Source organism: Ochotona curzoniae, unplaced genomic scaffold (genome assembly GCF_017591425.1).
Source record: "Ochotona curzoniae isolate NIBS_2020 unplaced genomic scaffold, NIBS_Ocur_1.0 contig_3819, whole genome shotgun sequence".
Lineage (NCBI taxonomy): Eukaryota > Metazoa > Chordata > Mammalia > Lagomorpha > Ochotonidae > Ochotona > Ochotona curzoniae.
Window position 1 is genome coordinate 677,754 of NW_024466004.1, and position 16,194 is coordinate 693,947.

General features: G+C 58.5%; 1 protein-coding gene across 3 annotated transcripts in view; it reads right to left on the reverse strand.

Moving 5' to 3' along the window:
* Positions 1–3,523: 3,523 nt before the first annotated feature.
* Positions 3,524–16,194, reverse strand: part of GRM4 (glutamate metabotropic receptor 4) — a 95,256-nt gene continuing 82,585 nt past the window's right edge. For all 3 annotated transcript variants that reach the window (XM_040982941.1, XM_040982939.1, XM_040982940.1), the window contains 3 exons: positions 13,414–14,349; positions 7,697–7,943; positions 3,524–3,573 (listed from right to left, as the gene is read on the reverse strand). In XM_040982941.1, coding sequence (XP_040838875.1) covers positions 3,524–3,573; positions 7,697–7,943; positions 13,414–14,349 — 1,233 coding nt within the window. The remainder of the gene's footprint in view (positions 3,574–7,696; positions 7,944–13,413; positions 14,350–16,194) is intronic.

Here is a 16,194-nt window from a genome sequence, read left to right on the forward strand (position 1 = left end):
GGAAGGGTGGGAACACTTCTCCTTGGCTCCCACAGTCAGTTCTTTGCCGGGGAGCAGATGCTGGGCGCCCTGCAGCAGCAGACCCGGCCTGGCAGGGGAAGTTTATTTACTTTTCATGATGGAAATTTCCCAGGAATGCAGGAGGGGAATAGCGTGAAGAATTCCCACGTGGCAGCTGCTCCGGTTTCAGCTCTACCTTCCCTGTCCACTGGTTACAGTGAAGCAAACTGGGACAGGGAGGAGAAGTGGAGAGGCCCTCGGGAGGGACCTAGGGCAGGTTCTGCTCCCTGCTCCCAGCTCCCTGGAGCAGGGGGAGGGGAGGAGGAGCCAGGCCAGCGGGGTGGAGCAAACCCCCATTTCCTGGCCTCCCTCTTGCCCCTCCTCTCTTTGTTTTCTTTTCTCCTACACTTCTCCCCACCCCACTTGCAATAAAAACATAATTACAGAGCTTTATATTAAAAAAAAAAGGCAAATTATGATGACATGCTTTAATTATCCACCAAGCAATGGCGGGCTGAATTACAGAGGCAGGGCCTCGGAGGTTACCTAAAAATAAAGCAAGAAGCCTCATTAGATGCTAATTGCTGCTTTTGCCAACTTGAAGTGAGATTTTGGCACCAAGTGCCAGTCAGTGCCGGGGGCTGGCAGCTGCAGGACAGGCCCAAGCCTTGGTGAGGCCCAGAGTGCCAGGGCCAGAGCTGTGAGATGGCCAGGGTGGCACAGGGCAGACAGGAGGACAAAGAGGCCTCCAAACCCAGGCAAGGCCTCAGTCTCCCCTGCACTTCAGTAGTGAATGGAGCCCCAAGCTGGGTGGCTCCTTGCCCAGGCAGCAGCCCAGGCGTGGGCACGGACACTCCCTCTCCTGGCTTCCTCAGCCCCCAGGCGTGTGTTCAGCCCACAGTTGACTAGCATGCAGCCCATCACTCTGGGTCTTAGAGGGAGGATGGGCCCAGACTCCTGCGATGCCCACCTCCCCCTCTGCTGTTACAGGGCCCTGCCTGCCCACCTCAGACCTACAGGCCCTGCCAGTCCCTGCCCTCAGGCCTAGCTTCTGCAAACTCAAGTCATCACCCAAGGTATTTCTACTCAACCCTGCCCTGCCTAGACCAGCAGTGTCAGGCACTCACCATCTCCGATGCACTGGCTCTGAAGTCAGGGTCTGACCACCCCTGCCCCTCTCAGGGCTGCAAGCAAACTGGAGCAGGTAAGCCCTGCCACCAACATGGTCCCCTCCCAGCCTAGGCAGTATTCCCCTTGGGATAAAGGGTGACGTCCCCCAGAACCTAGATGGGAATCCAATCGTGTTGGAAGCACTTGGACAAGGTCCAGGCTGAGCCCCTAAACCCTCAGCTCCAGGCCAGGCACCCTCCTTAGCATTGGGCCACAGAACATCCATCAGCTAAAGAGCCAGGGGAGGGCACATCAGGGAGGGGCAACATGCCAGGTTGGGGGTTGGAGAATCTCCCAGGAAATTGTGGGGTTGGGATCCGTGTACTCTGCATTCCCTCACACTAATCTGGCAGCTTCCCTGACTGGGTTGTAGCAGGTGGACTCTCCATGGGTGGAGGACTTAGGGACCAGCTGCAACAGGACAACGAACGTGAAGCTCCTCCCCTGAACAAGGAGGTGCAGACTATACACAGACCTGGGGGTGGCGAGAGCACCTACCTGACCACAGGTAAGGCCTCCCCTGCCCCAGGAGTCAGGGGGCTGACCAAGGGGATTCTAACTCTTGGCACTACGCCACGTTCAACCTTAACACTATAAACAGTTCACACCCAGCTTCTTGCCCAGGGTCCCCCAGATTCATCAGCTTGCTATGTGTTTGGGGGGTGCGGGTTAGATGGAGACCAGGGGGCAGGCACGGGTGGGACAGGATGGGGAGGTACAGAGAGTGGGGGTTCCAGCTGCCGCACACACGTGACCTCATTGTGTCGAGGCTGGTGCTATAATTTACCCTGGCAGAGCCCAGCCCTAAGCTGCTCCCCACCCTCTACTTCCCAACCTGCCAAGGAGGCCAGCTGCACTGAGCGCGGAACACATGTTCACACACTTGCAGCCTCGTGACGTGGGTGTGATGTGGGCTCACACCCACTCGGGCCTAGGCAGTGTCCCGCAGACATTCCCTCAGATGCACGTGGAGGTGCCAGGTGTATACACACACATCACGCGTGGGCTGTGTCCTTGGGGATCACACACTGCTCACCACGGCCAACACATTATCTCAGCACTCGGCCCCAGAACCAGACAAGCAAGAGAAGGGTATAGAGTCAGGATGGACCCCAGGGGTGAGGCAGGGTGGGCTGCAAGGCAGGGAACAGGACATCTTCCTTAATTCAGGGACCATCAAGTGCAGATCTCTGGAATTTTCTACAATGTCCTCTACCACTTACCTGAACACCTGGTGCCTCCCTGCCCTCCCCACAAGAGCAGAAGATCCAAGCCAGGGGATCCCAGTCAAGGCAACAGCCTCTGGCAGCCAGCCAACCTCCATCTCCATCACCCCTTCCCCACTCCACACAGATACAGGCTGGATGTGTGGCCCTGTGGCCCTCAGTACTCATGGAGCCAGAGTGCAAAACCATGTGTTTATTTTTATTAGAAATGTTCTCGGTATAAAAACAATCATGCGCTACACATTGTCATCAGGAACCATCACCAAACACCCAGGCACTGAACTCCGTGTCGTCGGCGGGAGGGGCAGGCGGGCAGGCGGGCAGGACACATGGCCAACGGGCAAGGGCAGGCGGGCAGGCTGCGGGCCACAGGACACACACACAGGCCACCGGGAGGACGCAGCACTTTGCAACACACTCAAGATTGGGTTTTGTTTTGGCTTTTCTGTGTGTGTTTTGATTTTTTTTTTCCTTTTTTTTTTTTTTTTCATTTTTGCAACAAGTAAGATTTGGTGAAGAGGGCAGGGTGAGCGAGGCAAAGGCTGGACAAAAATGAAGTCAGAGAATGGGAAAGAAAAAAAAAAACATGAGGGGAAGAACATAGGAGGAGACCCCAAGAAAGCAGCAGGAGGGGCTGCAGAGCAGGGACCTGGGGCGAGGGGACAGAGAGGAGGAGGACCCAAGCAGGTGGACACAGAGATCAAAAATGACAGACAGAAGACAGAATGCGAAGACAGGGATGGAGCCCAACATAGAGAGAAGGTCCCCAGTAGGGCACACGGAGACGGAGGCAGAAGAAACCAGCAGTATGGGGACCCCTCCACCCAAGCCCCTCCTGTTCAGAGCCACGAAGGGCAATGATCCTTGGTGCCGGCTCCCGCAGTGGCCTGGAGCTGCCCAGCCCTTCGCCCTCCTCTTGCCACCCACTCAGCTTGCCTAGGCTGCCTCGCAGTGACAGCCAGGGGTGGGGGTAGGGGTGTGTAGGCTCGGCTGTCCTCAGCACCAAGCCACGTCCGTGGGCACCCACGGGCAGGCGGGGACATCAGCTGGGCCCTTGGGGAGGCCCCGGTTGGGCACACTTCCCCAAGGGCTGCTGTCGCTCCTGCTGCTCGGCCCCGGTGGCCTCACTAGATTGCGTGGTTGCTGTAGGTGACGTAGGTCTGCTTGGTGGCCAGTGCTGGAAGGGGAGAGACCAGGGGTGGCCAGGAGTCAGGGACAGGCCTTTTTGGATCATCCGCCCCCACATCGCATTGTTCTGTACTCACACCTGCGTGGCCCTCCTCTCTCCCCTCCCCGATGTAGGCTGCCCCCTTCCACACCCCGCATCCCCGCACAAACACCTTGTCCAGCTGTCCTGGCCCCCTCCATGCCTTTGCCTGGGCATCCAGAGTGCCCCTCCCCTTTGCCTCATCTCCTCTGGGCATTCACTCCCGGACCCTGCCCCTCAGCCAGAGCCCCCCACGGCGGTGGTCCAGCCTGCTCTTTATCTGTGGTCTCATTATACAACCTTTGAGCATTCCAGAAGCTTGGCCACATGCCGCGGGGAAGAACACGCTGGGCTGGTGGTTGGTAAGGTGGGGGAACAAGTACAGGGAATCGCTCAGGAACACCAAGAAGGACCTTGGTCAGCCAGACCCGGAAGCACACACCACAGCAGGCCTGACCCTCTGCCTCTGGCCCAGGCCCAGGGGAAACCAAGTCTGTGAGCCCTGAGTCTCCTTTGTCCTTCCTGATGTGCCCTTCCCATCTGCACCCACCATTCCTTATTCCACAGCTGGGAGCACCTGGCTTGTCTGGGCATTTCTCAGTTCCCGGTCACTGGTCCTCTCCCAGGCCATGCCCAGGGCCAGGTCTCCCAGGTAACAACATCAGGTCCCGTAGGTGGTGTGAAGTGAGAGGGCCTAGGAGACCTACACTTGACAGATAACAAACTGTGAAGGCCAGAGGGGCAGCTCTGAGTGGCCCCTGGTGTCTCCTGTCCCCATCAGCATGAAGGATCAGTAGACCTGAAGTGTCAGGAGCAATGTGGTAACCTCAGCTGAGGCCAGTGGGCTACTGCGAGACTGCAACCATCAATGGGAGAAAACCACACCTGCCCCCACCCCCTGTTCAGGGTCTTGGCACGACAGAGGGGGCACGGTCAGGATGCTCAGTGGGGGCATCTGGCCTGGAGAAGCGGGAGGGGGGCAGGGTCCTGGTCTGCAGGTTGCAGCCCATGTGACCACCGAGGTGCGGCTTCCCTTGCAGCTAGGCAGGCCCTCACATGACCACACTCCTTCAGAGCACAACCTCTGTGACCTTTAATTAAAACGATGCCCCCACCCCTACAGATCATTGTGTCTGAGCCAAGCTGCTCCTCTTGGGACATCTCTGCTATGGCAGCATTAGGAGATGCTACCCATGGGCATCCATCAGGTGTGGAGGAAGTGTAGCTGCTGGGCACGGGGCATGCAGAGAGGCTTGTTGTGGGGAGTCCCCAGGATGAGAGTATAGCTGGGCTCACAGGACTTCCTCCCGGCCCACCCCGACCTGACCAGGGAGGTGGCTGTAGGCGGTATGGAGTGCCCTGTCCAGACAAGTCTACAGGCAAAGGAAGATCCATCTAGGTTTTGGTGCCACCTGGATGGGCACCAGGGGGCATCTAGGAGAAGGGTAAGGAGGAAACCTCATGGGTGCAGAAGCTCCTGCCTCTATCTCCAAAACACTCCGGACCCCTGGGGTGTGAGTAGTCAGCAGCGGTTGGGAAACGGGCTGGCAGGATCTGGGTGCCCTTAGGCAAAGGAGGCAGGGTACCCCAGGATGGTAGGGTACATGCTGGCAGAGCCCAGGAAGAAGGTTCTGGAGCTCTGAAGCCCATTGAGGGAGGCCCCACGCTCCCTCCAGGACCCCAGGCTCTCTGTGGGACTGCAGTTTCTCTGCCTTGGAGCACAAGGGAGAGGCCTGTGGGTCTGGACCACTGTCTCCTGGGAAGATCCCTACATCTAACACCTCCAATCCCCACAGACCTACAGGCAGTGAAAAAGAGCAGGCAGCAGCTCAGCTGCCTGCAGGCCTGGCTGGTGAGAACTGGCTCCCAGGGCGCCACCACCCCCTGGCTGAGCCGATAAAATTGAGTTTCTAAACCTGTGAACCTCTGCAGCAGCTCCGGCTCAGCACTGGGCCGGATTTCTTAGTAACCGCAGGAAGCCATGGGGTTGCTGGCAGTGACCTCGGGCTCCAAGGGTGGGTGGGACTGGCAAACCTCAAGGCAGGGACCCCAAGCCCTGCTCTGTGGCAGGACCTCAGTCTCCCAGCCTGAGAAATGGGGGTGCGAGTGATGAGTTGACCAGGGCCAGTAGGGAGGCTCGCAGGAAGAGCTCCAGCCAGCTCCAGGGATCGAGAGGCCTGCCCTTGCCTCAGCCCCTGCCCGGTGGCTCTTCCCATTCAAGGGAGTCTCCCATAGCCCCTATTCCCTCCTGAAAAACCAGCCCCCAATGGGCTCCCAGCCAAAGAAGGCTGTGAACAGCTGGGTGCAGCAACCAGACCTGCCATAGGCCAGGCCAGGCCAGCTTCAGAAGACAGTGCCCAGGGTGTGGCCAGAGGGCCATTTCCCCATCCCCTGTTTCTGAGAGGCCCTCCCAGCCGGTTCTCAGTCCCGGCTGGCTGGGCAGGGACACGCAGGCTGACAGCCCTCATTTGTCGCTTGCTGTCTGTACACCGAATCTGCTGGCAATCAGCCCCCTAAATTATTTATTCTGTTGTTTATTTAAAGATACGTGGCCTGCCAGTGACAGAGTGAAAAATGTCCCTATTCCCAGGAGTGATACCTCCCGCTCTTCCCAAGCACAATCCCTGGAGTCTGCTGCCCCCAGATTCATCGCCCAGCACTCCCATGGCACGCCCACCCCCTCCTCCTTGGCCTGGGCCTTGACCTTGGCCTTGGGGAAGGCCCAGCCCTCCACCATTCCTTTTGGGTGTGGCCTGTGGGGTCAGGTGTGAGTGCTGGAAGGCACTGGGGCCGACCAGCTCTCAGCAGAGCCAGGCAATACGCATGCGGCAGGGCTGCCCCCAGCCAGCAGACGGTGGGACCCCAAAGAGAAGAGTGGGCACCGGCCAGCCCCGCTCATAACAAAGGTACCAAGTGAAGGCTTTCTTGGGGATTCGGGACACCCAGGCAGAGGGGCTAGTCTGGGAGGGCCCTGCCCTCCATGTCATCTCGGGAGGGCGAGGACTGGGGGTGGGAAGAACTGGTGATCTGGAAGGAGAGAAGCTGAATTCTCAGGGGCAAGGGTTGGGAGGGCAACCAGAGGCATAGGGTGTCCATCAGAGAATGCTGCAGGGCCAGGGAGCCACAGAAAGACCCTGTGCTGGGACCGGCCAGTCAGCACCTGCTGTGTGAGCTCATGAGGACTGCTCACCCTCTCTGGGCCTTAGCTGGAGCTAAGGAACATACTCTAGGACTATAGGGATGGGGACTACACCCTGGAGCTGGGCTCTGGGCCTTCCCTACCCCAACACCCCAGAGGAGGGGTCTGAAGTTCTGAGGAGAGGCGCTGCTCTCCTCCCTCCTTCCACCAGCAGAGTCTCCACGACTCAGAGTGGGAGGGGGCAGCAGGTATGGTCCCTTAAAGCACGTGGGCTCTGAGGCCCACCCCACACACTGGGACATCCCAGTGCTCCTCGTAGGGTGCAGACTCTCGTGTATCTGAAGAGGACGGAGGCAGCAGGCAGCAGCAGCGATGACCAGGCCAGGGTGGCCCTGCCACACGCTGTCTCAGTAACTGAGTTGAGTCTCTGGCCTCCAACACCAAGGTCCCTGCCTCCTTTCCCAGAGCCTCTTTGCCAAAGCAGGACCCTCTGTGGCTGATGTCTCCTGACACCCTCCCGGGGACATTGCTGCCTATGCTGTGGCCTTTGGCGGCCCCTCCGCCTACCCCATACCTTCACTCACCTGTCCCAGACTGGCCCAAGTCCTGGGGCCCCATCTTGCTGGGCCCTGCTAGGGGCCTGCCAGACAAAGCCAAGCTGGGTATTACGGGGGCTCTGGTACCAGGGCCACCCTCCCAGGTAATCAAGGGGCTGGAAGCAGGGCCTTCCCATGGAACCCCTTTTCCTGGAGGGGCTGAGAGGTCCGAGCTGTAGATCCCAGGACCGAGAGGGCCCAGGTCTCCCATATCCTGTGTGGGCCACACCTGTAGCCTCTGGGGCTCCCCAACAGGGCTAGGGGTGCAATGCGGCTCAGGTGGACACCTCTGCCTGCTCCAAGGAGAAGGGGGAGCCCAGGTGGGCCCAGAGGGGAAGGAGGGGAGCCCAGTACTCACCTGGGGCTTCCAGGTTCTCGCACAGCTCGGAGGTGGCCTCACCATTGGGCCGGAAGCTGCCCTTCTGCGTGAACTTGTTGGACATGGTGGCAGCGGTGACAACGGCCTTGAGGCTGCGTTTGCGCTTGGGCACATTCTGCTCCGGGTGGAAGAGGATGATGTAGACCTTTGGCAGGTAGAGCATCCCCAGGGACACGGAGGCGCTCAGACTCACCGAGACCGTCAGCGTCGTGGTCTGGATGTACAGCTGGGGGAGGGGCCGGGGAGGCAGCAGTCAGTCTGGCTCTGCCCACCCATGGGGCAGGGATGGAACTCTGTGCAGCACCCACCAGGAGACAAAGACCTGTGGGGACCCTCCACCCGCTGCATCCTGGCCTCAGGCAGGAGGAGTCATGGTTTGAAGATGGGACTTAAGACCAGGATTCCTGGGTCCAGCTGTGAGAACCTGGACAAGTGGCCTCCTTGGGCTCCAGTTTTCCCATATACACCACAGGCATGACAGTTTGGTTGTGCTGAGCGCCATGTGGTTTAGCACATCGGGGCAGATATGCCTGGCATCTGTTAAGTGCCATCTCAGTGGGGGAAGCAGCTGCCAGGGGCAGCCCCCAGCACAGGTTGGAGGCTGAGGGGGGCACATGTTGGCGCCACAGCCCCTGGGGACCAGGCTGCCACCTCCTCCCTCAGACCATCATTTTCCCCCACGTGCCACCCCCTTGCAGAGAGGACTCAGTACAGGGACCCACGGGTACCCAGCATGGTTGGGCGGTGGCAGCACACTTAGAGCTCATTTCATGCTCACTCGCCAGCACTAACAGTGACAGATGTTTAGCAAAATGAAAGCCCATTAATCTGGGTGTTGGATAATCCATCCTTCCAGGCTGGGAAGGGCCAGGCAATTCCCACCCCCTGGGATTTCCCTCCCGCGGTCTCCCTCCCTCTAGTCCTCCCAGCCTCAACCGCCCTTCTTACCCCTGCCAGCAAAGAAGGTGCTGTGGGAGACCCAGGCCGTGCCACCCAGGCGTGGCCATGGGGAGCAAGAAGCACTGTGTCTCCAAGTCTGATGGTCCTAGTCCTGAGACTCCTCCCCTGGGCTGTGGCTGATGCGCCACCTTCTCCAAGCCTTCCTTGACCCCCAGTTTTCTCCCATCATCACCCTTGCCATGACACCTGCATTCTGGCACTGCCCACAGTGCAGGACACAGTCTGGATTTGCTCCCAGAAGTCCCAGGGGCCCTGGCCTTATCCAGTGGCCCCTGAGGGTAGGGGCCGGGTCTTCTTTTCTCATATTCTACCCTCTTCTCAACATCTTCTTCATCAACATCTCAGGATACTAGGTGGCAAGGTCTTCATTTCATCATTCCTCCCTGGGCTTCCTCTCCTTTGGAAGAGAGCCCCCACCCCCAGTGTGACCACAGGCTGAGCTGGCATCCTGGGCCAACATCCTGTGCCACTGTGGAGGGGCTTGAGACTAGGCAGGGCTGCATGCCTGGTTTAATGCACCTGCTGCTGCCATCTAAAATTCTGAGTCAATCCTGAGCCAGGAGCCCTTGGCTTTCACAGGGCACCACTCTGACAAGGATGTAGTCAGCCCTGAGGGTGGCATGGGCACAGCTGTTCGTGGCACGCGCAGGGAGCCTTTGTGCTAACAAGACACAAAAGTGGGAACCATATGCCCTCTCTGAGCCAGCTCTCCCTGCCCAGCACACAGCCTGAGGGCTCCTTGAACCACTCAAGCCCCCAGATCCCACCACCAACAGGCCTTTTACACAGCCAGTCGGGCCACCCACCCTCAGCCGTAAGACACAGAAGGCACCAGAGAAGGGGGCTGCAGAGCTGGCCCAGATGGGTGGCACAGGGCAGAGTAGCAGCTGTAAATGTGGCTGACCAGTGCCCTGACCTGATACCAGACCCATCTCTGTGTCTCCACCGGGTCTCCCTGGTGGGCTGAGATCCACAGAGCCTGTGGGAACCGCACAGATGAGCTTCCTCCCAGCCCCCACCCAAGCCTGGCTGAGCTCTAACCCCACATGGTGGAGAAGCCTGCTCAGGAAGGCTCAGGGCAAGGCCTAATGGCTGCAGTGTTAAGCCTGGGAAATCCGGCTAATGCTGGGAAATCCATCTGCCTGCTCACCGGAGCGGCACAGACGGCTTCACTCTGCGCCGGCACCTGCTCCCTGGGAGATGGGCCCAGCTGCGCATGTGCCACGGCAGATGCTCACACACACCCATGTGTCCCTGTGCATCTGCATTCTCAGCCATGCCGGAGGTCACACGCACACCCCTGTGTGTACACATCCACACACAGCTACACACAGCTAATGGCACACACCTATAACTGCTATGGAATTAAAGGCATGAGTTTCAGGGCCGGCACAGTGGTGTAGCAAGCTAATTCTCTGCCTGCAGTTTTAACATTCTGCACGGGCATCAATTCATTTCCTGGTTGCCTCACTTCCAGTCCAGCTCCGTGGGAAAGCAGCAGAGGACAACCCAAGTCTTTGGGTCCCTGCACCCATGTGGGAGATCTGGAAGAAGCTGCTAGCTTGGGCCTGGTGGCCTGGCCTAGCGGCTAAAGTCCTCGCCTTGCACGCACCAGGATTCCATTATGGGCACCAGTTCTATTTCCAGCAGCCCCGCTTCCCATCCAGCTCCCTGATTGTGGCCTGGGAAAGCAGTTGAGGACAGCCCAAAGTCTTGGGACCCTGCATCCATGTGGGAGACCCGGAAGAGGTTCCTGGTTCCCAACTTCGGATCAGCGCAGTACCGGCCGTTGTGCTCACTTGGGGAGTGAATCATTGCACAGAACATCTTCCTCTGTCTCTCCTCCTCTCTGTATATCTGACTTTGTAGTAAAATAAGTAAATCTTTAAAAAAAAAAAAAAGAAGAAGCTGCTAGCTCTTGGCTTAGGATTGGCTCAGCTCTGGTCAGCTCTGGTCACTGTGATCATTTGGGGAATGAACTAGCGGGTGGCAGATTCTCTCTAGTCTCTTCCCCTCTGCGTAATTCTGACTTGTAAGTGACATAAATAATTTTTTCAAAAAAGGTAGACGTTTATTTTGGTGCCAATTTTTTTCTTTTGGGGGAGGGGGTGGGGGTGGAGCCAGCATCAAGGTGCAGCAGCTCAAACCACCACTGGTGGTGTTGGCATCTCACACTGGAGCACTTCTCCACTTCCCATCCAGCTCCCTGCCAGTGGCCTGGTAAAAGCAGCAGAAGATGGAGCAAGTCCCTCCCAGCCACCTGAGGACCCTTATGGAGTCCTGGGCTCCTGGCGTCCACCTGGCCCAGCTCTAGATGTTGTGGACATTTGGACAGTGAACCAACAGATGGAAGATTTTTATCCTCTCTCTTTTTCTCCCTTTCCCCCTCCCCTGCTGCTCTGCCTTTAAACATACAAATGTTTGTTTTTCATAATGTGTGGAAAAACAATTATGTTTAAAAAAACTATGCAGATTTCAAAAACAGTTTTACATTGAAATGAATTTATACTTTAAATTCTATTGGTCCATGAGCTTTTCTAGGTATCCCCACTGGCAGGAAGCCACACTCATGCTCTGGATGCACCCTAGCTCCTGACAGTAGCACAAACACCCCTCTTCTCCCCATGCAGTGACCGGTCCTGCAGCCTGCACTGGTTGCTCGAAGCCCTGACCTGGCTCGGTCGTGGGCAATCCCCCGCTGAAGCCTGATGGCTGGTACCCACAGGTACACCACCTGTGGGTACCACCCACCATCCCACCCCGCAACCCCCTTCAGAGGCTCAGCGGCAGGAGGGATAGGTCTGTCCATGTCACACAGCCCTGGATGGAGCTGGTGCAGGCTGCTGTGCTGTGTGGCCATCATGTAGGGCCCTCTGAAGAGTCATCTCTGGTCAGATATGTGCAGTGGCACCTCAGGGTAGGGACAGGGCAGGGACAGGTGCGCTGGCTGGTCCACGTGGAGACAGAGGTGGGGAAGGCACTTATCTGCAGGATCCATTCCCTCTGGGACCTGCCCTCAACCAGGTGCTGGGCTCAGGGGTGCAGGGTGGGGGTCACTGCCACAGGGCCTCAGGCCAACCCTAAGGCCTGCTTCTTGCAGATCCCAGCCCTGAGGACCGCCACTGAAAGGTGTTCTACACATCTCCCTGGCTGCGGCCCATGGATTCAGAGTGCAGGACATAGCAGCTTCCCCAGAGGAGCTGCAGGAACAGAAATGGGACTGCTGGGGAGAGCCCAGGACAGCAGGGTATTCACAGCTGTGGGACTGGTGCGGGCTGGAAGCAGGGGGCTCCTGGAGTAGAGTACCACCGACCAGCTGTTTGATTTCAGGGAAGTCATTCCACCTCTCTGTGACCGTTTAAGTGGGGATGGCAGCGGCCCCTGGGTGTAGTATCTAGCACACAACAGGCCCCCACCTCCTGGGGCTCACTCCCTGGCTCACGGCGCCAAATTCCCCACGGGCTGCCAGGGACAGGCTGCAGCAGCGAGCCCTCATTCTTTGCTGTGACAGCTGTGCTGGACCATGTGCAGGGCCCCCCAGCTCAGCATGCCTCCTTCCTCCATACACCCCACCTCTCAGGTTATCCCTCCTTTCTTCCTCATCACTAGGACCCCAAACCAAAGGGGTTTCCTGGCCTCTCTTCCAAGTCTCCTACCACGTGCATTCCATCAGAGCCACCAGCAGTGCCTCTAAACACACCCGGCCTTGCAGCTTCAGCCACATTCCCTAGCCTAGCGGTCTCCCTGCTCTCACCTCAGCTTCCTCAGGGCTCACCAAGCATCCAAGGCTCCTGTTTAACCCACACGAGGTCAGGTCTCCTCTGCTCTCTTCCTCCTTCCCCACCCGTGAAAGCCAGCACCCAGGCCAGCCCCCAGCTGGGTCCCATGCTATCTGGCTCTCTGTGACTCGCACCCAGCACCTGCTGGCTTTCTCAGCCCCATCTTCCTCACAGCAGGTGAACTTCTTCTCCTCTTCCACCAGGTGTCCACTGCAACACTCCAAGGGCCTGACTAGGTGCCAGGGTCTCAGCCCCAAGCTACAGACGGAAGCTAAGGCGAGGGAGGCCAGTGGTTTGGCCTGATCCCACAGTTAGACAAAGAGCTGTCACTGGGATTTAGGGTCCCAATGCCACCACAATGCCTTGACTGCAGGCCACTTCTGCTGCAGTGCCAGGGTTGGGCATGAGCAAGGTGCCCAGATCCACACGCCAGACCACTCGGGTGCAGAAGTGGCTGAGAACAGAAGGCTCTTGGCTAGCTGAACTTGAGGTTCCCAGCTGCATGGGGCAAAGGAGACAGGGAGCAAGAGCTGTACCTGATTCATACCTTGGGGATCCATGGAGCTCTGCAAAGGGCACACGAAAGAGGATGGAGAGGATAATGGACCACGTGGGAGACGGGGCTGAGTAAGGAGAGGAGGGGACAAGGAGAGCCCAGAAAGGAATGGAGGGCGGTGGGGGGTGCAGCTTCCCAGGCCAACAAGACAGAGGAAAGGAGGGAGAACGGGCAAGGACAGCAGCAAGCGGGAGGGAAAGAGGGACCATCGGGAGAGGGGACCCAGGAGAAGGAGAGAGAGGGAAACAAGATGTGGGGAGGGGACGTGAAGAGACAGGGGGAGTGAAATCCCAGGACCCAGGGGAAACCTGCAGCCCCAGAGAGAAGGTGGAGCAGATAAAACCTCAAGGAACCACCCTGGGCACACTGGCACCGCCTTGCCCCTGGCTCCCCCCGCTCACCTTGTCTGCCGACTGTGAGGTGCCGAAGAAAATGGGAATGAAGGCCAGCCACACGATGCAGGTGGTATACATGGTGAAGCCAATGGGCTTGGCCTCGTTGAAGGTCTCGGGCACGCCTCGGGTCTTGATGGCGTACACGGTGCACGTGACCATGAGCAGCATGCTGTAGCCCAGCAGGCAGATGAGCGACAGGTCCGAGATGTCGCACTTGAGCACTCCCCGGGCAAAGCGGGGATCGAGCGTCCGCTGGTCCTGGAAGTCCACCACTGAGTGCGAGGGGTCCACCACAAACCACACACAGATGCCCAGCAGCTGCAAGGAGATGAGGCTGAAGGTGATGGCCAGCTGCGAGGCGGGGCTGATGAAACGTGGGGCGCTGACCGACCGCTTGCCCTGCTCGAAGATGCGATAGATGCGGTTGGTCTTGGTGAGTAGGGCCGCGTAACTGATGCTCATACCCAGGCCGAGGAAGACCCGGCGCAGCGAACAGGTCCCCAGGTCCGGCTCGGCGATCATGAGGAAGGTGGTGGCATAGCACAGGAAGATGCCCGCCAGCAGCACATAGCTCAGCTCGCGGCCCGAGGCCTTGACGATGGGCGTGTCATTGTAGCGCACGAAGGTGATCACCACGAAGAGTGTGGCAGCAATGCCCACCACGGCCAGGAAGAGGGGCAACACGGCCCAGGGAGAGTCCCACTCGAGCTTGATGATGGGAATGGGCCGGCAGCCTGTGCGGTTCTCCGTGGGTCGCATGTCATAGGGACACGTCTTACAGGTGTAGCGGTCCACCTGGTACTGGTACCCCGTGCAGGGCTCACAGTGCCAGCAGCAGGGCATGCCCTTCACGGTCTTCTTCCGCTCGCCTGGCTGGCAGGGCAGGCTGCAGATGGAGCGTGGCACTTGCCGCCCACTCCCTGGCCAGTGCATCCGCTCTATCTGGCAATGACAGTATGGTGGTACAGGCCTCAGGACATAGCACCACCCAGGGCTTGCACCAACCCCTGGGCTGGGGTGCCCCTCAGCCCCAGGCAGCTGCCTGAAAGAGCACACCCCACCAGGGCTCACCAAACCCCACAGCTGGAACTCAACAAGCCCCCTTCCATGGGAGCAGGACACTAGTGGCCCAGGAGGATTCCGATGGAATGTAAAGCTCTCCAAGTTCATGGAGACACAGAACCCAGAAAGCACCCAGAGGTGTCAACTCCCAGCCCCACAGGTCTCTGCTACTCAATGCAGCAACAATGCCCAGCAAATGCCACTTCTGGCCTCACCCCAGACCTCGACCGTGGAATATGTGCTTCAACAAGCTGCCTCCCTGGGGTGATCTGAGCGAGATTCACTGCCCTACAGCTCAGCCATGGCGCTTCTGCCGTGCGGCCGGGGAGCTGTGTGCAGCGGCGAGAATGAACTAAAGCTTAATCAGTGGACGCTTAACGTGTGCCCAGGGGTTGGCGTTTCTTTACACCCTGCTCTAAATCAACGCTACTCACGGCTACAAGGCCCTCAAGACCATGAGGGCCATGAGCGAAGGGGCCATGGGAGGACTGTCACGGACTACTGAATCAGTTAGGAGATTCCAGAAAGTAAGCAAGAGGCCCCAAAGCGTTGCCGGCTGTAGGCAACAGGAGCCCTACGGCACTCGGGAGCCACATTCACAACAGCTGTTCTCAATGAAGGGCGACTTCATTCTTCGAGAGCAGCAGCCCCAGCCAGATGGGCAGTGGGTGCCAAGCACCACTCCTGTAGTGGACGCCACCCACTGGTCAGGGAGCGGGTGGCTGTGGCGCTGAAGGAAGGGGAAAGCTGGTGGTGGTGGAGGAGGACCCAGGTACCGCCTTAGGACAAAGTGGGAAGAGGGAAAAAAGCCTCCAACAAGGCTGTCCTGTGGCTCTAAACATGACCCTAGAAACCGATGGCACTTACAGGAAGGACATGGCCCAGAGGTACTGTTCCTAGAACTGTGAGTGTCCCAGGGGACTTGGGGTAAGGGTGGATGTGTGGAAAGCTGGAGTTCCAGCTGCTGTGAGCTCTGGATGCTCTTGACCTTGACCTCCCAGACTCGGTGCATCTCAGAACAGCAGCTCATGGGGAGGGGTTGTGTTGCTCACATCCTCCCTCCCCCAGCACACAGGACTGGCCTGGAGCACAGGTCCAGGAAACCTCTGTGGAGGCTGGAGGACTGGCAGTGCCCAGGCAGCCAGAGGGTTTCAGGCTCCGGAGGGAAAACAACAGGGATTCAGTGTCAACTGCTGGGGCTACTGGTGACTTCTGGTCATGGGCCCTGTGCGCTCCCTCCGCACCAAAACCAGACAACCCTTGTCCAGTGTTCCTGCCTGCCTTGTTCCTCTCCTTCCACTTGGTGAGCCAAGAAGCCCCATGACAGGCACAAGCTCAGTCCCACCACACCGCACGGCAAAGAACTTCCATGACTCAGAGGGTTCGCTGTCCTCCTATCCCAAATGCCGATCAAGGCTAAACAGGGTCAGAACAGAGAAAGCTCTGACACGCTTGGGGCCTTCTGCTGGAAGAGGTGATGGCAGAAGCATCTGCCCCAGGACTCCAAAGGCAGGCCCGGGGTCTCCTGAGCCTGCCTCAGCCCTGTACCCCTTTAGAATGTCCAGGGCCCAGTCTACAGGTACGTCTCTGGAGGATGAACAGCTGACACTATGAGAAACCGACAGCCAGAAAGGAAGCCTCACCAGGACAACCACAGCTCATAGCTTATGGCTCCTGCCCCCCACCAATGCCACAAGGCATGTGGCTCCCCCTGGGCCCCAATAC